Source organism: Styela clava, chromosome 15 (genome assembly GCF_964204865.1).
Source record: "Styela clava chromosome 15, kaStyClav1.hap1.2, whole genome shotgun sequence".
In the NCBI taxonomy this organism is placed as follows: Eukaryota; Metazoa; Chordata; class Ascidiacea; order Stolidobranchia; family Styelidae; genus Styela; species Styela clava.
In genome coordinates this window covers 14,360,890-14,386,114 of record NC_135264.1, presented here as the reverse complement: position 1 = coordinate 14,386,114, position 25,225 = coordinate 14,360,890, and the positions used below count along the sequence as shown (strand labels likewise).

At 34.7% G+C, this 25,225-nt stretch overlaps 1 protein-coding gene across 1 annotated transcript in view; it reads right to left on the bottom strand.

Annotated features, from left to right (window-relative positions):
- Positions 1 to 25,225, bottom strand: part of LOC120333631 (uncharacterized) — a 48,288-nt gene that overhangs the window by 10,877 nt on the left and 12,186 nt on the right. Inside the window, exons 3-6 of the mRNA XM_039400969.2 lie at positions 7,543 to 7,727; positions 6,985 to 7,134; positions 3,547 to 3,718; positions 2,696 to 2,819 (exon numbers count right to left, since the gene is read on the bottom strand). Coding sequence (XP_039256903.2) covers positions 2,696 to 2,819; positions 3,547 to 3,718; positions 6,985 to 7,134; positions 7,543 to 7,727 — 631 coding nt within the window. The remainder of the gene's footprint in view (positions 1 to 2,695; positions 2,820 to 3,546; positions 3,719 to 6,984; positions 7,135 to 7,542; positions 7,728 to 25,225) is intronic.

The window sequence follows — 25,225 nt, the reverse complement described above, 5'->3', positions numbered from 1 at the left end:
TTTTCCGTTTCACACCTTGACCATATTTGGGCTGATGTAAATTGTTATATTTTCTAATTCGGTCCAAGGATGAGAGAGACATAAAATAATAAATTATGTCCGTAATTGATGAATTGGTTTAAACCTCATTTGCAGTGCTGGTTTATGAATGGTCCGAAGATGAAATACAACAAAATAGGAATGCTTATTGTGATATCACAAAGGCGATAAAGATATTTATTTTGCTATTATTGACATAAGTACATAATAGCAATAGATGTAAACTATAACAATGAATATGGAATTCCAATAGGTACCGTATGTATAATATACACAATCTAGTACCAATTGGAACAGAGTAGCTGGACAGCTAATACAAAAATTCAATCATTCAAATGATCAAACAGAAAGTGGGTCAATGGCTCCAAACTACTGGACTAATCTCTTGCTGACTTTACTAAAGATTAGGAAGTCAAATTTGCGTGTATTTTTCTGTGTGAATTTGCTAACCTACTTAGTAATTTTTAAAATTTCTGTTGCCATGTGATAATCTGACTTTGAGGTACTGCTAATCCAAATCATAAAAATCCCCAAATAAATTATTTTTTAAACTGAATACTCCCCCTGAACTGAACTAGACATATATTTGTTTATGTAAAATGTATATGTCATCCTTGTGTGTTATGACACATATTTTTAGTTGCCAGATTGATGACATCTCATCATTAGAAAACTCAATGAGTTGGCAAAGATCTGATACCATTACAGTAACACCTATAAATCTGGCAACATTAGCATATCTGAATTTTTGCAGAGTTAGATATTACAAATTATTGCAATCATATCTTCGCTAACAGTATCCTACCTAGAGCCTTGCTCAAATAATTAATAAAATTTCAATTTCTGACAGAAATTGTGATATTACACTGAAAATGGCACTTTCTGCGACAATAACCTCGATAAATATCACGGTATTCGGTAATATCACATATATTGAAATTTTGGTTCCATGCTATTATTGTACCATCACTAATTGTCTAATCTGTATTCTTAGATTCCGTAGTCAGAAAATTACATTAATACAAAACAGTACCTTGACTTATATATTATATAAATTTGTGGAATATAACATGAACAATAACTTTCACAGAAATTTGCAGTTAATCACGAAATCATGCGTTGACGAGCATTCGCTTGACCATACAAACTCGCTAGGCTACCTGAAAGTCACCTTTCTGATGACAACTTCGTGCGGTTACTCGTGTTTATAACCGTTAAATCGGAGGCAAAATTTCATAATATTCAACGGAAAACTACTTCGGAAATATGTAACATGATACTGCTGAAGTAAAAAAGTGTTCCCTGCAGAATATTACAATAGAGAACTGTACCTAAAAATTCTGCCACAAATCGAAGCTAAATTTCAACAATTTTTGTTTTTATACTTTTAAACAAATGTCGTCATTAAAAAGACTTTTTCTAAAATTAAATTGCGAAGAAGATTAGCAGGAAAATTAAAATTTACAACCAACTACACAAATTTTTCACATGTTCAATAAACTATTCAAAGGTGCTTCCATCACGACTAAAATAAGTGTTCCCATTCACAAACAAATTTCAGAAATTCTTCTATATATGTCATTAATATCCTCATAACGGTCTAAAATCATGTAGTAACTATCTTTCTTATTATAACTCTAAATTTATTAGAATTTCACCATCAAATTCTCCATTTTTTCTATAAAATATAACCAATAGGATCACTATAGGTCAGGAAACGGCCAGGATGCACAATATGGCAGGCAGCAGACATAATATTAAATAATAAAGCGAGATCGACCCTTAAACACACCACCAAAAAAATTCATACAATAATACAATAGTGGTGTTGTCAATGAGTTAATAGCCCTTTTTTACATAGTATTACGTAATAATACATGCTGAAATTGCAACGTAAAGATCGTGCTATGAAATGAGCGACTCCATTTACTACCTAATGATGTTTTGACGTCGGTTATACAATGTTGATTATGAAAATATGACCGTTGGCTTTCTGGCTACAAGAGCTATATTAAGCACCATCGCCATTAGTCATTACTATATCACAAATTGGATTTCGGGATGTTAATAACGCTAACTGCAAGTGGACACTAACATCGGCGCAAGCAGTAGAAAAGTGCAGAAGTGTATCCTAAATCTGCTGAAACCTATGTATATAAATATAACCATGGGTAGAGCATCCCAACTGATAACCCAAATAATCATTTAACAAACAACATATTCCCAACTGCCATTAATACCGCAAGGCAATGCCACAATAGTAAAAGATTATCACATTTGATGGCGTGAACAGCTCTTTATCGTGTTTTTATCACCTAATTATAAAATATAACTAGCAGAACTAACATCCCTGGTTACCGCACATCATGGAATATTTTTGGATTTTTTTTTAAATAATTACTTGCAACCTTGGTGGTCACATTCGAAGCAGAGTGAATTTGAATAGGACGATTTGGCCAGTACACCGGTCATCAATCAGTGGGCATTTTCAGATTGGCCACTAACATATTAAAAATTATATTTATTGATAAATTAGTTGAGACTGTGGAGGTGGCAATGAACGATGATCCTTTTTTTGATACTGAACCCTGGGCTAATACTATAAAAACCTAGCAGTGATAATACAGACAAAATAGTGTGTTGGAAAATTTTTTACCTGCATCTGGGGTCCACAATTGATCGAGCCAAGGAAAACCTTTCGAGCAGTTCGAATTTGCCTTGTTGCTATCGACAACGGTCATCACCCCAAGAGTTTTTGGACGTTTTGTTATTATGTCTTCCTGTGAAATAGTTCGATGACGTTGAAGTCTTTTTCTCAAATTTTTACTCGCGACAATGCCGTGAGATTGCAAACATTTGTTATTCCGAAACATCTTTAAGCCAGCAAATGTTTCCAGCGTGCAGAAAATGATTTAAATTACAACTCACAACAAAGCACCAGACAAGCATTCCCTCAAGTTCGAAATATTTCTGATTGGAAAATTTCAAGTAAGATATAGAATCACCCAAATGGGATTTGAACTTGAAAAATATTTCAAATTGCTCTTGAAACTGAGTATTAACCATTCTGAATATAACTAATGCTGAATGAATTTAAATATTGAAACATCCCGAGACCGTTAAAAAATACTATTTTGCTAAGTCATGGGCATATTATACAATGTTTCCACAAAAAACCATACTTTCTAAACCAGGGATTAACAAAGTTGATTGGCCGGGGACAAAGTTAGTAGTGGAAGGATATTCGCAGGCCAATAGAGGGGCCGACGGCGGTACCGCTATGTATAATTAAGATACCGGTATAATTGAACATTCACATGCTTAAACTTTGATAATGACGTAACAATTGGCGATATCTAGAACGCAAAAAAGTAAAAAAAAAACGGGTAAAACTAGTTCGCACAAGATCGATGGGCCATATTAAATCGTTACATGGGCCTTACTGGCCGCGGACCGCGGTTTGGGAAACACTATTCTGAACAGAACCACGCTCTTCCTATTACTCACAGGTTTCACAGCAGGTAATTGCACAGATTTTTTATTTTCCTCCTTTATATTTTCATTGATATTTTCCACTTTTTCTTTCAAAATCTCGCATTCAACTTTCACCGAATCAGGAATATTTTCTTTTTTTTCACAAAAAGGTTTTTCAGAAATATTTTCAGATGATGTAGATATCCTGAACAAGGGAAATAAAAATTAAAAAATTAGGAAGGTTTTGGAATATAATGATATGTCCAAACTGTGAATGTAAATTGCATAGATATATGAACCCTAAAATTAAAATGTCAAATTTTATTGAATAGAAAGCTTCAATAATTACTGTAATTCCCCAAAATAATAGCGATGAAATTATATAACAAAGAATCGCACTTATCTGACAAAACTTTCACATGTCATGTTAATATAACATTGGATATTTCTTTAAAGCTCCATGGGAAATATTTATAATTTAAAACTTGACATAGTGTTCGTATGGTGACCGTAAATTTGAACCCATGTACATTTGAACCCATGCGTATATCCCCGGGTTCAATCTATATGCGGGTGCTAAAACCCATGGGTTAGGGTTAGTATGGGTTTAACTATCCGTGAAACAAAAAAAATTCCATAGGTGCAATAGCATACAGGTGCAATTGTCATGGGTTCAAATGTACGTGGGTTCAAATGTAATGGAACCTGTTCGTATATACCAGTAGGTAAACATATATATAAATAGGTATTTCAATATTGATTAACAAAACTAATGATAATTACCTTTCAAACTTCCACAAAATTATACTTTCATACAACAATATAATCAAATTATATTCAAAGACAATAATTAAAACCTTTTATCAAAAAAAATGTAAACCAATCGTTGGGCGTTCCTATACAACTTTTTAAAAGTCTATTCAAGCTCGATTGTGCAGATATTGCTACTGTTTATTACAATGCGCACCATAAATGGACTCAATTTCCTAACAATCTTTCCTTTTATAGTAAAAAGTCAGCAACAACAAAATAATTCCCAAACCGCATGTTTTTTCTCGTAAACTCCGCAATTATTCATATGAACTAACAATCCGATTGCTCAGCCGATACTTTTACGCTAAACTGAAGAATGAGTTCGGGAAGAAGGAACGTTAAAAAGGCGCCAAATCTGATTTCATTGAGAAAATCATTATTTTTGTTGCACAAGACGAAATCGTAGATAATGACACAATTTATATACGGCCAAACTTGATGTATTATCAAAAAATAACAAGATTAAACCAATTCCTGATGTTTTCGTATTAAAAATTCATGAGTTTTCTGTGGAGGAAAAACAAACGCGAGTTCTGGTGCATAATAATCCCAAGACACCCTGTACATTATTCATTGCATTAATGTTTGAGGGAAACAATAAAATCCCTAACAACACAATAAAGGAGAAAAGGATTGTGATTTGGAAAAATTCGCAAAAAAACATGAAAAATATTATTCATTTATTTGAGAAAATCATCAAATACCAGGAATCAAGAACCCCACGCAAAATTTTAGTCTAAATTGCAAGAAAAATCTTTGAAACGCAATGATTCAAAAACCCATTACTTATTTGTCAATATCTATGTAAATTCCCGCCTCAATTGCCCTCTGTATTGCAATTGCGTGTTTTCAACTGAAAGAAAATCGTGCACTGCTTCACAGAAGATAAAATTTCTCCTTAAGTATCTCAAAGCTTTGCCGGAAGTTATTGCAATTATTAAAGTTCATTAATATGAAAAATCAAATTTTGAAAAGACTAAAAATAGTAACATCTGGAATGTTCTGAGACTTATGGCAGTAGTTCAAAAAATTAATTGGTGGTGACTTCATAATAATGACTGAGCTATGCCAAATTTATTTATGCAGTTGTTTATATGGTTTTCACTCTGAAAAAATGTTCTGTGAAAGCAAATTTGGAAACACCAATATAGGTGACACTGCCATAAACTTGTGCTAATGATTTGGTTTCTGTGAGACTAACTACTTATCCTTCTTCTATGCTTTTGTGTCGGTGGATCCGTATGCATATAATGCAAAGATGCTGTAGCAAGAGTAAAGATAACTATCCTAAGTGATTCAAGAGTCTTGCTGCACACTAACACAAATATATTTCTGTAACGTTTCGTCTGACCAAGGTCAGACTTCTTCAGACATACATAGTTCAACTACCTATGAACTACGTATGTCTGAAGAAGTCTGACCTTGGTCAAACGAAACGTTACAGAAATATATTTGTGTTAGTGTGCAGCAAGACTCTTGAATCACTTAGGACTGCCATAAACGCTAGGTAGATATAAAAAACTGTTATGTTTTAAGTCGTTCTCCCTGAACAAGGCTCTTTATAAGCAGCCGTTTTTACTATCTTTTAAAAGCACAGAAATCGGCGCTTTAAAAGAATGTGTACCGATATGGAGGTAACTAAGTTTGTTCAACTACTACTATGAATCAATTTGTATGAAAGGACGGTAACCTGTGGGCAGGGGGTATATTTACTTGGCTAACACAGACAGGGTACGAGATTTTTCTGCCTTAACAACAACTACAACATAAAGAACAATGATTTAGTAAAATCAATCATACATACTCTATACACTAAACTAGGATTTACAGAAAATAAGATTATAAAAATTAGAAAATGGGTTTATCAACATAAAATCTATATTGTTGCGTAATACCAAGCTGCAAAAAATTTGAACTCGCTGAATTATACAACAATATAGATTTTATGTTAGTAATCCCCTTTCCCCAATTTTGATAACCTTATTATTCTAAATCCTAGTTCAGTGGAGAAACGGCCAAACCATTATTGATCCCCAACTTGCTGTATTATGCTAATTTGGAAAAGCCAATTTAACAATCATTTCCCTTGAGACTCCCCAACCTTGTACTAAGTTCAGTAGAAATTAGAGAGATGTTTGGAAATAAGAGGCTGTTGTTGTTGTTTATTATAGGAAAATATGCTCAAACCAAGGTTACACAAACTCACTCAGAAGCAAAAAAAGAGATCTCTGCGCGAAGTTTACAATTTTTTATTTAATTTAACAAAATTGATAAACTCCATAAAATTTCCTCTCAGTCAATTTCCTGAGTTGTGACTGTGTTAAATAATTTTCCCAATATATCAGCCCATTTACTCAAACAGGGTCACAACTCACAACATTCCTGAAAAAAAGTCGGGATCTTTTGTACGAAGACCCCGTCAATGCTCAAAATAAGTAAATTAGTAAATATCCATATAGGATTTGGGTTGGGGTCAGGAATACTGATTGCGCTGGGAATTCAAATTTTTAAATCGTTTCTATTCCTAACCTAACTGTATGTTTACTAATTTGTTATTCAAAAACATGACTTGTTTTTTTTCTTAAATCCCACATTTTTGCATTAGTGGCGAGGGCTTTGAACAAAAGATTGAAAAGTTATTAGAATCTATCGACTTACTCGCAATACAAGTCTGTTCTGCTACTTTTTAAAATATCTTGATTACTTGAATCGGGAGCGATTCTCATATCAACGACAACCGGCTTCGATCCTTCGATTAAAATATCTCGACTAACAGTGGAAGAGGCAGATGATGAGGTAGATTGAGTTCTAAAATGCGAAAAAATATATATTTAACTCGTATATGTGGGTATATACAGGTGGTCGCTTGGAAAAAATTGTAAACAGCTATTCATTTTTACGAAGGATAACTTTTACAATGCTTTTTGGAGGCATATGTTATATTAACTACCTTTTTTTGCTCTATGCATTTGCTTACTGTAAGTTGATCCATATGCATATATTGCAAGGATGCTGTAGCAGGAATAAAGATGACTGTTCTAAGCGTTCAAAATCTTGCTGCATACTGTCACAAATGTATTTCTGTAACGTTTTGTGTTTTGTATGACCGTTAACGTGGAGAAAGACTCTTCAAATAAAATTTGGACAACCCTAGTACTTACTATACTAGTAATAGTGGGTAATTCATTTTAAATTTTATAGGAGTGTAAAACTTACCTATTTTTGAGCGGAGCAGCAGCTTCAGAATCTTCACTTTTTAATCTCTCAGTTTTTGATTTATTATTATTATCACCAGTAGAAGAAGTATTGGTTGTCGTTGTCGTTTGTGTATTACATTTATCTTTAGAATGAGAAAAAGTATGATTTCTAGACGTATATTTCCACCTAAGAGCAGCAGCGGCCTGTAATAAATGAAAACAAAAAAGTTTAAGTCAGCAGCATTGACACTTTATTCATATGAGTTCATGCTGGCAAGTTATGCTTCACCTATTCACAGAATGAAATAGTCCACACAAAATCCAAAACGTAAAATTGGGTTTGTCATGTTGCAAAATAATAATTTTTCAGGAGTATTCGATCAGGGTCCAGACTAATACCTACTCACTCAGGTGTATGGGACACTCATCTGCGCTAAAGTACTCATACAGAATTTGCTCAAAGTACGGTCATATGTTTTCACTTAGACAGAGAATAGGATACTCAACTCATCTTTGAGACAGAAATGCAGAGAATTCACTCACATTTGGGAGACTCATCTCTGAGTAATACCAGACCACTACTGAAATGCACAAAAAACTACTGGAACTATAGACATATGGTGTTGTATCACGTCTCAATTTCATGTAAGCGTTTCAGAATAAACATGATCAAGGAAAGAGACATGACCCCGATTCATATTTCTATCAATAATTCGACTAGTTATGCTGCATTTACAATAACAGCAGAGTGCTCCCTACATCAATTATAGCCTAATTACCTGAAGTGTTCAACATAATATTACTAACCCTGAAGAGTAAGGGCAAACTACACTATTCATAACTATTTAGCAAAATCAAGGGTAACTACCCCATACAACTTTATACAAGACTTTTAATAATTTCAGTTTTCTAAACTACTTTAATTTAAACTCTCATAACACTAATAAACATACATTATGTTGCACAACAATACATGCCGAAAAACAAACAAAATAATCAAAATTATAAACATCATACCCTCAGCCAAGCATCACTATTATGGGGGACGGTACTAAACGGAATCAGCTAAATTGATGATACTTGCACTAGCCGTACTCATAAATTGATAATGCTACTCTAAACCAACTAACGATACCTTGATAAATACATATATAAAATGACGCGCAACCTTAATTCCGTTTTGCTAAAAGACGGCACAACTCTAAATCAAAACACTAGTAAATCAATACAACAAACGGGAATGCATCCTGTCAGCATCGCTGACTGGGCGCGAATAAACTTAAAATCGACCAAGCTAATCAAGAGACGGACAATCATAATTACAGTCATTCTGTTGCAGGATTAGCGAAAACAAAACAAAACACCGCGACACGGGGAGGGATGTAAAGCATAATTGTTTCCGGCATGAAAATCAATACGAGAGGAAAGGATTTTCTCCTTACTTTAAAAGTGAGGAATTGCATTCCAAATTCTGTTTGATCACGAAACGACTATTCTAGCGATTATACCCGCAGTCAGGAAATATATTGCACGTTCGCGAGTGAATATTGAATACACAATTGGTTAGAAATTATACTGGTACTGCAATAACGTGCCTTTCACCTCTAGCTAACATAGTATGGGGTCTACCCTTGCATTTTCCATCCGTGATGAATATTACTTCTTTCTATACAATTGATTTACCAAATTGTGGCACAATAAAAATACAAATTTTTCAAAATCTAATTATCGTTCCACTACCAATTTTCTTTGTGTTTATCTCAAATTAGGTTAAGATAAGTTACGTTGTTCACTTCATATTATCAGGTGCATTTATCACCCTTCCAAACTTGAAAAAGTTTTTATATTGTGAACTATATTCGTTCTGAATACACACACAGACATGACTGATCACGGCCTCTCGCCCGATCACCAGTTAATGCAGGGTAAGGCAACAGTTGTTTTTAAATGTACGAGGACATAATATATGCAATACAGGACTAAAAATTGGCAATCAAAAATGGTTATTTCAAAATATTAATATTGTCAACACCGATATACGGTGCTGCGGATTTCTACTGCGAATATGAGCGCACAAATGCCTTCTTGAAAAACAACAATCAAATAATCCTACCATCTGGCTAATCCGACAAAAATCATAGATAAAACGTGGATTAAATTTCGTTGTTAAATCGATATGCGTTAATAATACCAATAAACAAACCATTATTGTGACGGGATAATACCTATATCATATTTCCGGTTTATGGTTCGTCAGTAAAAACAATCGAATTTGTAAATCGTTCGTCTGCGAATGACCTCTTGAAAATAGCGCGGGAATTTGCCGATCAAATTAACCTGTTAAGTCGTAGAGAAGGGTAGGAGTTTGATTGGCTTTAATATTTTAGACTTCGATGCCAAGAGATGGCTTTTGTACACGCCAGAATTTTCGCTATCGCATTTCATAGAATAGGAATAGAAATGGATGTTAACCCCGACAGCTATTTGAATTACCTCCTCGACATAGGATAGGATTACTACTAAAGGGCTACCTCTATGGTGGCCCATCGTTGTCACGCGTAAAATTTAAAAAAAAAATGAAAAAATAAAATGAAAAAGCGAAAATAAAAAAATAGTTGTGAAAAAACATAAAAATAATTGAAAAAAAAGAAATGAAAAAAAAAAATTAAAATTAAAAAAAAAAATTAAAAAAAAAACGAAAAAAAAAACAAAAAAAAAACAACAAAAAAAAAAAAAAATTAAAAAAAAAAATTGGATAAAAAGAAAATAAAAAGGTTGACAACGATGGTCCGCCTCGTGGCCCATCGTTGTCACGCGTTTTTTTTTTAGAAAATTTGATGCTGCTTGGGACCAACGTTGTCAGGCTTAATCCTACACGCACAAATGTGTTTCCTGGGTTTCTAACTCACTACTGATTTTCATGAGCAATATTCAATAAATTCAACCTGAAAATGTTCTATAAATTCTCCATGCTACAAGTTCAACCACAAGCAATATATTTATAATAATGATAAGAGAATATAGAATTGAATACGGAAATTTGTTTTTACGTGTAGAAGGTAATTTAATTGAAAAATGCTGCTTAACTGCTCAGTTGTTTGGACACTCGTGCGATGCCGGTACGGTACCGTCTGACCGTACCGGTACCCATGCAATCACTCATGAAAGAATGGGAGATACGGATAGTCTCGAAGAATATAGACTACTGAAACACTCTCTGCGCCTGCCCCATACCGTACAGCCGTAACGTACCGATCAAGACAAATGATAAATCGCCCGTGCTCAACCATTTATTTCAATCCATACCTCGACTCACTATATTCCACTAGGATCGAGGTATGGATTGAAATAAATGGTTGAGCACGGGCGATTTATCATTTGTCTGGATCGGTACGTTACGGCTGTACGGTATGGGGCAGGCGCAGAGAGTGTTTCAGTAGTCTATATTCTACGAGACTATCCGTATCTCCCATTCCAGTGTCCAGACAACTGAGTAGTTAAGCAGCATTCTCCAATTAAATTACCTTCTACACGTAAAAACAAATTTTCCGAATTTTCGTATTCAATTCTATATTCTCTTATCATTATTATAAACATATTACTTCTTGTTGAACTTGTTGCATGGATAATTTATAGAACATTTTCATATTGAATATTGCTCAAGAAAATCAGTAGTGAGTTGGAAACCCAGGGAACACATTTGTGCGTGTAGGATTATGCCTGACAACGTTGGTCCCAAGCAGAAGCAAATTTTCTAAAAATAAAAACGCGTGACAACGATGGTCCGCCTCGTGGACCATCGTTGTCAACCTTTTTATTTTCTTTTTATTCAATTTTTTTTTTTTTTTTTTAATTTTTTTTTTCCATTCTTTTTTTTTTGTTTTTATTTTCAATTTTTTTTTTTTTTTAATTTTTTTTATCATTATTTTTTTCAATTATTTTTATGTTTTTTCACAACTATTTTTTTATTTTCGGTTTTTTATTTTCAATTTTACGCGTGACAACGATGGGCCACCATATACCTCTCCCACACGCTTAAAAACGTAGCAAACTTTAACTTTACGAAATGCCCAATAAAAATGTAGTTTCTCTAGATTTTAATAAAATTTGGTATCTTTGCTAAGTAATCACACTTTCTTGAATAAGCGAAATACATTGAAATATTCCGAAAATAAAAATCAAATTCAACATAATATTCTATGCGGCGCTTAATAACACCTTTCGTTACGAACAAGACCCCATGTAACGACCACTAATCAACGTAGTAATCTAGAATAGTAAAGCATATCTCTACAAATTCGCCTCGAAATACTACACAGCATCGAAAAGCGTTACCGTTCTCCATCTATATTCAAAATATATTTCTGCAATATGACGTAATAGTTATAATACCACATATTTTAGGCTTAAATATACATATAAATAGGATTAATCATTTCCTGAACGACTACGTCACTTCCTTTTACCGATGACTTTAATATAAACACTTAAAGAAAATCTCCGAAGCATATACCGTAATCGTTCAAAGATTCAAAAGCATTTACAGTGTAAAAATCCAAAAAACTACCGATGTTTCGGAGTATGTCATGTTTATACAAGTGGAGGTCGTATTTTAAGCTGTGGACTGTGGACAAATGAGGAGGAATGCGGTATACGGACTTAAGAGTCATCAAAGATGCGGACTTGACTTCAAACTTGCAAACGCTAAATTTTCAAGGTCAATTTATGTTGTAGGCCTACACGAGTCTGATTCTAGTTTTTTAAACAACCGGAGTCGGAGATGTAATTTTTGTCAAAAGCGGAGGCTGGAGTCGATCCGTTACTGTTTGGGACATATTTACAAGCATGCAAAGTGACCAATGAATAATATGCCTGAACAAATCATATTCTGCCACAACTATAGTTTATCGACTTTTGGTGCTGAAACATCCAACCAGTTACCCTAATCAACATAACAGCGCGTAATTATGCGCCGCTAATTAAGCTGATTTAATTTCATGATTGACTGCACAAATTTTACGCATCGATGCGTACCAATGGTATGAATTACTTCCGTTTTAAATTATATTTTGTAATTCGGCACATACGGTTGATTTAATAACACAGGGTTACAATGTTTCTTGATATATTAATTTTAAAAATATGAGTAAATTTAATGGCATAGTAACGTTATTAAATACAAACCCTAGTAAGCAATGCAGGTTAATTGGTACTCCCGAAGCAATGAACCAAGATGACGGACACCGGGACGTAGTATGTGTACCAGGGCAGGGTTAGACCACAATTTTTTTCCAATTTCCTTATTTTATTTCTATTACGAGTTCAAGGAATAGCCAAGTGACTCCCGTAGTATTTGTACCTGGAATTATGGCCTAACCCTAACCTGGTACACATACTACCAGTACCGGTAGTAATGATAACTTTTAAATGCCTTTCATTAAAATTGAAACTACTATTAACGGCACGGTATATCCCACAAATTCTTAAGCGCAAAGAATTACTGCTCCGTAACTTTAACAACCTCGTAAAAATTGAGATTATATGTACGTGAGGAAACGCACAAAGAAAGCATTAAAAATCTGGCGTTTCAAAATTTGTCAAATTTTGAATTGCAAATTCCGCGATTCGAACGGAGTATTTGGTTGTATTATCATAAAAGTTAATTGACTTTCCTAAAATACGTTATTTATTATAGTTATAGAGAATGATGGTACCTGCAATATACACACATTATACATGGGTGGTTAGTTAAATATAACTCAAATGACAGGACAATCGCCACTTTAAAAAATTCGGAAATCGGATAAAATCTATTCGTGTGCTTGAAAAAAGTCGGCAATATTAAATTAAAAACACCCTCATTATGCCTTCGCGCTGGTGGATCTGTATGCGTATATTGCAAGATATGTAGCAAGATTATTGATGACTATTCTAAGCAATTCAAGAGTCTTGCTGCACACTAACACAAATGTATTTCCACAACGTTACGGCGACCAAGGTCCGACTTATTCAGACAAGATTATTTAAACTAGAAGAGCACACTATACATCTGTGTTAGTGTGAAGCAAGATTCCTAAATCACGGTAATTGAATAAAAAATCACTGTTTGAAAAATCGAAAAAATAAAAATATTACCCCAGAAGAACTGTAATTGTCAATTGTCAAGCGTTGATCCATAGATGCCTAACGCTCTCCGAGGAATAAATTTTAACTGAAGGGAATTGACGTCTAAGCGCACCTGTACTTGTGCTAATAATTCGACCCTCCATATCTCCTCTTACTTTTATACTTTGTCTGAATAAACACTTCATATTTACATAAAGATTTCACCAATATGTACAAACCTAACAAAGGCTTTTAAGTTCTAAAAAAAGACAAAGAATGGAATCAAAGAGCGCAACCGCGAGTTTTCTGAAAGTTAAATTGCAATCCAAATATTCGGACGTTTCGACACATGGGCGCAATTCTGAATATAACAAAGCAGATCAAAGTTTGCAACCAAAAAGCGTTCTGTCTATCAAACATTATGTGTTAAAAATTTATTCAGAAAATAAGTAGAAATCTTTTATGCACTTACTGAAAGTTTTTCACTAAATCTAATCAGTTAACCATGATAAGTCGTATACCCTCAGCTAAGCCACAATACACTGAGTACGATATGCCGATCTAAATTTTGTGTTTGTTAATGTGTAATTTATGCCTTTTAAATTTGTTAACAAGTAACCCCCCTTAGGGAACAGCTGCCGTATAGTATGCATATCCACGGAAGAATACTACGTATACATGCAATAATCTAACATTGTATATTCATTTAAAAATCCGCATTGTGGAGCAAGGAGGCTTTACCGACTGTAAATAACATCCAAACTGATTGGGAATTTGAATTATTCGCGGAAGACATTTTCAAAAAATGGAAAATACCTTTGAGAGGGAGAGAGAGAGTGTGTTCACAGCAAGCAAATACCACACATTCGCCCACTCAGATTTATATTCTCGTTATCTCAAAGAAGATATTTACAATGAATGTAATCAAATAGGATTAAAACGCAAAAGTGCAACCCCAACGGTTACAGATTTTTTACACAAAGACGAGCACAGACTACTTCTGATTAGTATGTAACATACCCGATTTTGATACAGAAGGTGTACCTCTTCCCACCAGATAACAAAAAAATCAATGGGCTTCAACTATGTGAAATGCACTACCTCTTAAATGCTTTCTTTATCGCACTGACTCGAAATGTTTCAAGTCACGCTTTTCAATTGGTATTTACAACTGCGAAATGCGCCGCCACAATACTATATAGTTTTAATAGCTCTTGACAGTTCCGTGGTCGCCCATGGACTTCGCTCAGAGATCAGTCTCTTTCATCTTTGATTGATTTGAGTAAATTTACTTTCACAAAGGTACCGGTAGGTTATTCACAGACTATCCTTTAAGTTGCGTGATAACAATAATTCCCAAACGATTTCAATCTATCCTCGTGAAAGCATAGCAAACACCAGAATGCGTGACAATCTATACCTAAAGGCACTGTCAGCTTGTTAATAGAACCCCACTCCATGAATGGCCCATTCTGGCCTAACACGCATCTTACGGGACAAGAATCTTCCTTATAGACATTACGTACAACAAAAGCACGAATCCTTTAACAAATATTAGTTTAGATGAGAATAGGATTCGATATAACAAAGCAATTTAAACTCCTCAATATGGGGGCTCGATATTTAAACTAAGTGGGTGGTCTGCTTATACAGAGGGATTTAAATTTTAAATTTGTTGTCTGCAAGCTACGTCAAGTAATAGACAGTGTTATATGTAAAACTCTTCTATCCGCGAGTCGGTTCATCCTTTTTTTTGTATCTTTATTGTATTTCTGGCAACTAGCATTTTCCCAGATGGCTAAGCATGACCAGTGGTGACATCAGTTACAGATGACTGATTATGACCAATCAGCTGTGGAGGTGAAGTGATCACGTGCTCTCTGTAGCGGAGTGGGAATTCCTGTTGGTGTGCCTTGGGGGTTCAGTTAAGGGTATTTGGTAATTATACATTGATACTGAATTAACAATACCAAGTCCAGTCTGAAGTTAAGTTAACCACTGGGTTAAGCCTCACTGGCTTATGGCGGTACGTTGATGACAAGTCATCCCATTTAAACGACTCGGGTCACTCCGAGTATTTTAAAAATGACGTCACTGACTCGAGATTCCTGAACAGTGCAAACAGATGTTCGCGTTATAGGATTGAGCGGAGCTTTTGTACGAAGCCCTTGCCAAAAAAACACTCCCGCCAACGATCAAAATAGGAAAATTAGTAGTTACCATGTCAGGGTTCGGTTAGGAAAGCAGATTGCGCTAGGAAATTCAAATTTTCAAATCATTCTCAACCCCAACTTAATAATTAATTACTAATTACTTATCGATCTTAAGACCAGTAAGTATGTTGATAGGTATTTGTCTGTCTGTTTGTCTGTGTGTTAGATGCATGCGATATCCCACGGAAGCGAGGTTGAATCTGCTCCAAATTTTGCATTTGCATTCATCATAGCTCGGATCAGAAGCCTATTGATTTTGGATGAATTATGTCTTATAATTAGCGAGTTATCAATTAATTAGTGATGGGACACACGGTGTCACTATGGAGTAAGACCACTGTTTTGGGGGATCCCCTAACCTTCGATCGATAAGTCTTCGGTTTCTAACCGATATTCTAGTTTGTTATTTTAAAACGTTGCGGGAGTGTTTTGACTCTCTACAAAAGATGCGATTCAGTATATGATTTTTTCCATTTATCCAGGGTATGAGGAAATCGACCACACGTCTAAAGTATTGCGAATCGGAGTAAAAAATTTAAAAAAAAAACAGAAGAAATAGCCTTTCAATAACGTCTCCCATTGCCACGTATGGAAATCTAATTATTCACAATAACGATGACTGTCATAAGGACACCAATTGTGCTAAGCCAACTAAAGTCCCGCTTCGAAACCAGCGTCCAGCAATAATGGCCATCTATTGTTCGAAAAACTTCACCATTCCATTTTCAAGTTACATTGTTAGATTAGACATAGTTAATGCAAAAGCCAAAGTACTTCCGTATTGAATACGCAGTTACTATGCACGGCATGACTTTCGTGAATCAAGCATTAATAATAGTGAATTGAGTCAAGTCATTCCAGCCCCTCATATTCACGCCATAATATCATAACGACATTTCACGCCAATCTCACGCAAATGATTTTCTTAAAAACGATTATTTCGAAATCCCAGTTTCTATCAGCACCAAATCACTTTAAATCCCTATATCCCTATAAGCATCCATTTTCTATGTATAACACCATAACACCTCCTTCGTACAGTCTTCACAATTCTAATAATGAGCGTTTTTTGAACGCGAGGCAGTTTTATACGAATAAAAAATCCATCAATCCAGGAGCGAAAATCGAACGTGGTATGCGTAAATGCTAATCTATTGTGACGTCAGTTGCGTGGAACGAACGGGACAATACCTTGACGCAGAACTCTCTGCGCTTTCGGCATAAATCGGAAACAAGAGGGAAAATCGATTTGAAAAAGAGAGAATTTGGAAATGAGCGAAGAAGAGTTAAATAACTGTTGCCAGATCTGGTAGGGTTAACTCATAATCAAAATTGTCGATTTATCATTAATATGCCACATTGGTGGGGTTAAGGGTCATAATAATCAGCGATCCCGTTCGTAGAATGACGTTATATTAGCGAACCGGCTCTTGTTTTTTGAGCTTTAAGTTCCTCATGACTTTCTGAAATGAGGTAACCTGTTGTTAGTGAGTTCGATACAAAAGAGAACCCATTCTTACAATTTTTATTCACCACTGTTGTGTCATAATTGCAATGCATTTATGTAACAACGGCTGTGGTGTGGGGAAAATTTACAATTACTACGATTCCGGGTTGTAAAAAATTTAACTCCGAATCCGGTTTGTAAAAAAATTATTCCGATACCGGGTTATGAAATTTTTGATAACAAAACCGTCGGCGTTTGCAGCCAACGGAATATCAAGTAAGATTACTAAACTTTTTGAGTTCTTGAAAAAATTTGACTAATTTCATCACGATTGAAGTCTGTAATTACGAGCCCGATTCCTGAGAAATCATAATTTGCTATAAAATTGAGTTATTTATAAATATTACCCAAAATTGAAAAAAGCTATTCAATTTGAGAATTAAGGAATACCAATTATATCGAAAGGAGTCGGAAAATGCAAATTGCAGTTTCCTAAATGACTATTCTAGATTCGTTATTCTGCTACGTGCAGTTTTCCACGTTGAATAAAATCGTGGTAATGTCTCTTATATATAGCATGTCCTTGACAGTCTTCAATTTATTTAAAATTGCAAAGGAAATTTATCGATACCGTATATTGTTTTGGCCATCACAGATGTATTGAATGAAGTAAAAATACTTGAATAATTACTGATTAAAAAACAACAAACCTGGTTAAGATATATTGAGAACTGACTTCATAACAAAATGGACTCGTATGCCCAAGACTATAAAAGCCTTGAAAAGCACGTAGTCGCGTATTACATATTATAAAGCATTTTTACAACTTCGCTCAGAACAAGGCTCTGTGCAGACAATCCCAATCTCAACTTCTAAAAATTAAAAATTCACTCTATTTGGAAAATTCATATTTTAACTGAGAAGTTGAGTCAGATGACGACGAACGCAATTGGTTTATTACGTCACAATGTTAATGCATTTCCACGAAAACAAAGTTGCTGTAATTCAACACGTCATAATTATTCTTGCGATTCGGTTTTTCCAATCGAATAACTTATATAACCTTCCACAAAAGTTCGTCAATTAATGCAAATACGTCCAAGATACGAAAGTAAATAAAATATTCCGAGCAAAAATTCCTGACGGGAATACAATATGAATATTCTGGGATTTTTTGTAACAAAATGGGGGTATTTCGTAAATTAAATACGAAAGTAAGTGAAAGTTTACACTTGATTGTGACAGCTAGGAATACAAAAAACAAATAGATTCGAGAGTATTTAGAAAATTGATGAAAAAAACGCACAAAACTGAAAACGAGAATATAGGTCAGAGACCGAAGACTTATCGATCGAAAGTTAGGAGATCCCCAAAACAGCGCTCTTACTCCATAGTGACACCTTGTGTCCCATCACTAATTAATTAATAACTCGCTAATTATACGACATAATTTGCCCAAAATCAATAGGCTTCTGGTCCGGGATAAGATGAATGCACATGCAAAATCTGGAGCAGATTCAATCTCGCTTTCGTGAGATATCGCGTGCATCTAACAGACATACAGACAGACAAATACCTATCAACATACTTACCGATTTAAATCGATAAGTAATAAGGGTGTGGCTCCAAAAAATAAAGCCGCGGCTACCGCGAAATATTGAACATGCGACGACAAAATAGATAAGTGCCACATTCTAAGTTTAAACCATATGACCAGTGGTTGACAAACTCTCGGTAAGTGTTCATTACCCCTCCTTTAAAGCGAGAACTAAAACTCTTGTTTCCATTATTTGTTAAATCCTTAAATCCTTAGCTAGTATTATACGCGTAATTCGCATTCTGGGCATAGATCGAATAGTTTATAATGCGTGCATAAATATTACAATAATAATAAATAACCTCAACGAAAAAAGTCCTGAATTCCTCGATTGGAAGACACTGCTCTACAACTTTTTGTCAATTTTCCTTCTGCCTATTTCTGTAACTCTTCATTCCTCCCTCCCTATGCATATAACTACTGTATTTGTTTAACCTTCAATGGATACTTCGCTAGTGTTAAGCAAGTCACACTCCCGTTTTTATACGGTCAAGGTATTTATTTTATAAGGTACTCGCGAAGTATGTGCACCAAACGGCGGACACCGGAACGTAGCATGTGTACCAGGCAAGGGTTAGGCCATAATTTCACTTACAAATACTACGGGAGTCATTCGGGTAGTCCCAAACTCGTAATAGAACTAAAATGAGATTGAGAATAAAATTATGCCCTAACCCTAACCTGGTACAAATACTACGTTCCGGTGTCCACCATCTTGGTGCACATACTATGTGAGCGCCGTTTATAATGTGATCATAAAACAGTATTATTGTAATAACAGTAGAGTAGATCATAGAGTCCATTTAAATATCATAGATAGTGTATTTATTGATTTCTATACAGAGACAACGTAGTTTTAAATTGATTGTAAACAGTATCGATCTTGTATGCCTCATTAAATGATGCTGTACTCGATTTTGTAACGTTGTTATCTACGCAATTCTTTTTATTGACGTAATATACATCTAGCGTCACATAAGACGTAACGTGAATACGTAACACAAACAAAGCTAACGTAATAATTATTGAATTACTTCAATCAGAATTATACGATGCATGTTCGATGACGTGCTCAAGAAAAGAGCAAGAATAATGAAGCAAAATATAAGTGAACTTTTTGCCAGTTTTGCAACAAGAATCAAAAAGATTTGGAAAATAATTTAATCTTAGATGAACTGGACCAGTGTTTCCCGACCTATGGGACGCGACCCAAAATTGGGTCACCTGATAAATTTTTCAACAAAAACCTTAGTTATTAATTTTATTTTCCAGTAAATTTGATTGTTTATTTCATATTTGGTATTGAAGAGTTCCCCAATAGTAATTGTATATGTGGAAATTATCACAGCGTAAAACTTTGCAGCGTTCAATTTGTTTTGCACAAGTAAAATCACGCCACGATTTCAAAATCTCGCTGAAGGCAAACTTGAGCAGCTTTCTCACTTTGTTTTATATTAGTCAATCAGTTTTGCGGCCATCATGTCATTTAGTATTTGAGCTTATCCTTGGGTCGCGAGATCTTACAAAATCCATATTTTTTAGAATATTTGAGTCGCTTGAAAAAAAGGTTGGGAACCGCTGGACTGGACTATGCCAATGGTTACTCCGGCTTAACTAAGCCTGAGTTCAATTCAATATTGGGTTGTTGAGTCAACAATCAACATTCGGCGCTCCGGGAGTATTCGTATCAACATGATGCACAACCTGAACAACCCTAACCTGGTACATATATTATGTTCAGGTTGTGCGCCATCTTGGTACGAATACTTCGAGAGCACCCAACAATCATCCAGAACTCAAAGTGAGCTATCTAAAATCGTAATTAAATGATACGGACTTATTATTAACTGACCACCAGTGAGAATTAACCGACTTCGGACTCGATTCGACACGCGACTCGGGGTTTAGGTAATTCTACCAAACAAATTCCATGTAGGATACCGTGCCCGCGGTCTAATAAATGAAAAAAGTTGGAAGGCGAATCAGAATCATTCCTATTCGCCCAAATGCAAAAAAAAGCCAAATTTTATAGTAATAGCAATTAAACATTCCTTTGTCTTTGTTTATTGATAGTTCTTATTGTGCTTGTATTTCTCATTTATCATACAATGAAATCTACTTTAACTTACAATTTTTATTATTATAAAATCGGGTAAATTTGTCAAACACCCTGCACATTGTGGCCTCAAAAAATGACAGATAAACTGCTTGTCTAAGAAAGTCTGACTCTGGTCGGACGAAACGTTACAGAAATACATTTGTGTTAGTGTGCAGCTGGACTCTTTAATTGGATGGAATACCGCTTGTTTGCAGCCATTTTCAGAAAACGAAGAAAAACTTCTCCCCTAAACTTAACTTAGTACAGACTAGACAAGATTTCGATAATAAAATATTATACGGTTTTTATAACATCTACTACCATAAGCTTACAAAGACTAAGGGTTATGTGTAGGACATTGCTTCTTATATTCGGAGCACAGTATTTCTTTGTTAGACAAATATACACAATGATACAACACATATGTCGTAAATTGAAAAAAAAAAAAACGAGAGAAAATTTCGGAAAAAATTCCCACCTGGTGCAAAAAACGAGAGAATTTTTAAGCGAAATTAGTAAAACGTAATACTTCAAAATGGGGGATATTTAAAAAATAAACCAAGTCATTATGTAACCCGTTTTTAAAGGAATGCAAAGTCTGGGGTTTTTCGATATCACGTGTGTCAGAATGTTTTTATGATCGCGGAACTATCTAAAGATGCAAAAAATTCCAGTTTTCGAAACAAGAAATAAATTAACAAGTGCTTAACAATAGTAAATAACCGTTTTTATCGTGTAACGGGGAAATTGTTTGTACTAGGAATCACATGAGGGTATGGCATAGCGGAATACCGGTATCGGATAAAAAAGCTCAAATAACTTCTGCGCAACTAAATCAATTAATTTCAATAAACAAAGATAATCCAAAAATTAAAAAAGGGGAATAAAAGGGTGTAAAAATCAAACTTTTTGACAAAATTATTCAACTAAAAATGGGCGGGAATTCTGTTTCCTAGTGATTTTTAAATAGTGAATAAGAGAATGTACTGAATACGTAATAATCTAAAAAATGAGATAACAAAAATAGACCTGTTAGTGTTTTATTTCCATCCTATATTGCCATCGCGCTTTCGAATCCGTCTCAAGAAAACATAATCAACTACACCTCTGACTAATACAGAATTCGAATCCGGGAGAAGATAAAAATTTTGATTCCGATGCTGGTGAAGGCTTCGAATTCGATTTAGAAAAATAAAACGTCAATAATCTTGTTACAAACCACGTCTTTTCAAACTTGCGAGAGACACCATGCGGTTTCATAATAACTATAGCCCATATTAAAAGCGCGACGTAACAATAACAACGCGGCGCCACAATTAGAATTATTCCTATTAAAATATTGAAATAGCACTGAAACACGCCGCTGGCAAACAAAGTTTTTCTAAAGCCATTTCTTTTTGTGTCCAATTGTTAGTATTAAGTTGAGCGTCAAGTTCTGAGAACTACAAAGATAACGTTAAAATGGGGAATTTCGGAGATTTCTTTCGCTTGTTTTTCCCAACTTAAGCAGTCTTTCCGACGCTCCAGAAGTATGAGTACCAATACGGAGATAACTAATTTTGTTCGCCTACTTTACATCAAGTTGTGTAAAGGGACTGAAACCTATGGACAGGGGGATATTCAATTGGCTAACACATACGGTAACGAACTCGTAATAGAACTAATATACGGAAAATCGGAATAAAATTATGGCCTAACCCTAACCTGGTACACATACTACGGGAGTACCGCCTTTCTAAAGTCGTGGGGTCAATTATATTTGAATTACAAACTGATAAAGTCGATTCTCAACATTCAATTTGAAATGATTTATTTCGAAATCAATTTATAGGACTGGGGAAATGGTGTGGTTATATGATTGAATGATTCGGATCATAATTTGGAAGGACTCCCCGAAAGAATGTTTGGTCTGCCTTATAAGCAGCAGGTTTTGTTTTAAGGGCAGAAAAATATTACAAAATAACGCTATATAAAATAATCAAAGGTAGAATTCGAGAGCTCCTTAAAAACTAACGAAGGTAACGGACAGTCTACAAGTTTTGGTGAGACTGCTCCCGAGAAACTTTTCGCGCGACACGTCAATTTTGCCGTTAAGCGCACTTCATAATGTTTTCTCACTACTTTTATCACTACTACTACCATAATTGTTCACACAAGCGACTTCGTTTTAAATATTATTAAACTCAACGCACCGTGCTATATAAGTCTTACCCTACCTAGGAGTACAAATGACAAAAAAGAGCTTGCTAACGCTGAATAAGTGTTTTGCAAAATTTTGTTCATCCCGAAATTCTGAGCTGGAGTTGGGTCATTTTTTTTTAATTCGGGAGTTGTATTGGACGAACATCATTGCCAGACAGTCCGTCTGTAGAGTCGTTTGTGCTAATGTAATCCAAGCGATAAGCCAAAAAGTTACATCGCGTTTCTATTTCAAATACCGTGACCTGAAACCTTTGTTTGGGTTTGGGTTGGTAGGTGATCCATCAGTTTTGAAAGAAAGCTATAAATAGAACTTTTCATATTAATTCACTTGTAGACGGGATCGTTAATGTGGACTGGAAATATTGCAAATACAAGAAAACTAAAGTATATGGGACATATATCGACGCATAATTCACGCATTATTACCGAGTGACGAATGAAAGCGGGGCGGTGACGTTAGGGATTGACGGATTGTACTATAAATGTCATAAGGAAAACTGCTGAAATGGAGATAGAGTTTTCCACTAGTACATAGTGAAATGTTGAAGTTTGAATTTTAGACTTCTCATGTTTTCATAATTAAAATTTTGATACATCGGGGTCGAACTTTGATTAACCCAATGTGCGAATAAACGAATCATGATTTGATAAAATTTTGTTATGCTGATATCGGAGTCGAATTTTGCCGATCTATATACCACACAATGTAACGAGTATTGGCGACTATGTCAGATTAGTATATTTCCGAACTAAAAACCACCGCTGATAAAAGTATTCAAATATTAGGCTTGTCCACAGTTCAGACAGAGTTGAACAAAATGTCAAAAGCAAGCCAGAAACGAAACAAATTTACATGTTTTTCAAACACAGTAACCGTCACATAACAAAACATATCCGACAAAAGCTACGTCAGCTTTATTTTTGTGATTCCCTTGTTCATTAATCCTTAAATTATGTAAAAGATTCCTCTTTTTGACAAGAAAACCACTCAATTTTCGGGCAAGTCCACAAAACAATGTTTCAGTTGAAAATATTGTTCAGCGTATCACTGTTTAACATCTCAGGTCACCATCGAGCGTTGAGTTACGCAAGCTTCGAAGAATCTAAAGGTTCCGAAATCTGATAGCGCAAGCGAAACCCACGAATAGCTGGATTACGAAAACATTGAAAGTACATGATCTAACAGATTATACAGGGTGTTTTATTTCAAAACAATGGTAAATAATACCCTTCCGGGTGTATTTCAAAAATATCTGAATTTTTTAAAATTTTATTCACAATGCGTTATATATTATGTATTTATACGGGTGTCCAAAATGTTTTGCCCGATTTTATAGTAATAACGATTGTAAAATAAATGTTATTGTATGATAAATGAGAACTAGAAGAACTATTAATAAATAAGGACATTAATTTTTGCAAGTGTCATTACTAAAAAAATCGGGCGATATTTTTAGATACCCGTATATATTACACGCAGGGTGATCCATAAAAACAGAACCCACGTCACTTGAAACTTATTCTAGATGGAACATGAAATATATTGAACTTTTCTGCAAAGCGTCCTCAATTGCAGAAACTTTTGGGTACAATCATACACGATAAAACATTCGCGTGTTAAACAAATCTTCTTCATCTTGGTAAAGTAATTTATGGGTTCGTTTTTTTATGGTCAATCTGTAGTAAAGAAATTTATCAAAGTGTAATATGATCTAATCTGAAACATGATGGTATGATAATATAAGCTAGGTTGTTTGTAAGGTCATCAAACTAGAATGGCGATGATTTATTTAGTTGAAAATGTTGCCTCCGCTTTATACATACACGGTGTGTCCCTGGATAAGAAACAAATTCTGCTGTGGCAATCACTGTGGCAATAGACGAAAAATATTAGTTACTTCCATATTAGTACACACACTTCTGGAGCGCCGAAAATCGTACATACAATTACATTACATATATTATGCATTATGAATGGCATTTACGTTATCTACGTAGGTAACATTTGTATACGAGTCACTGAATAAACACTCTAAAATG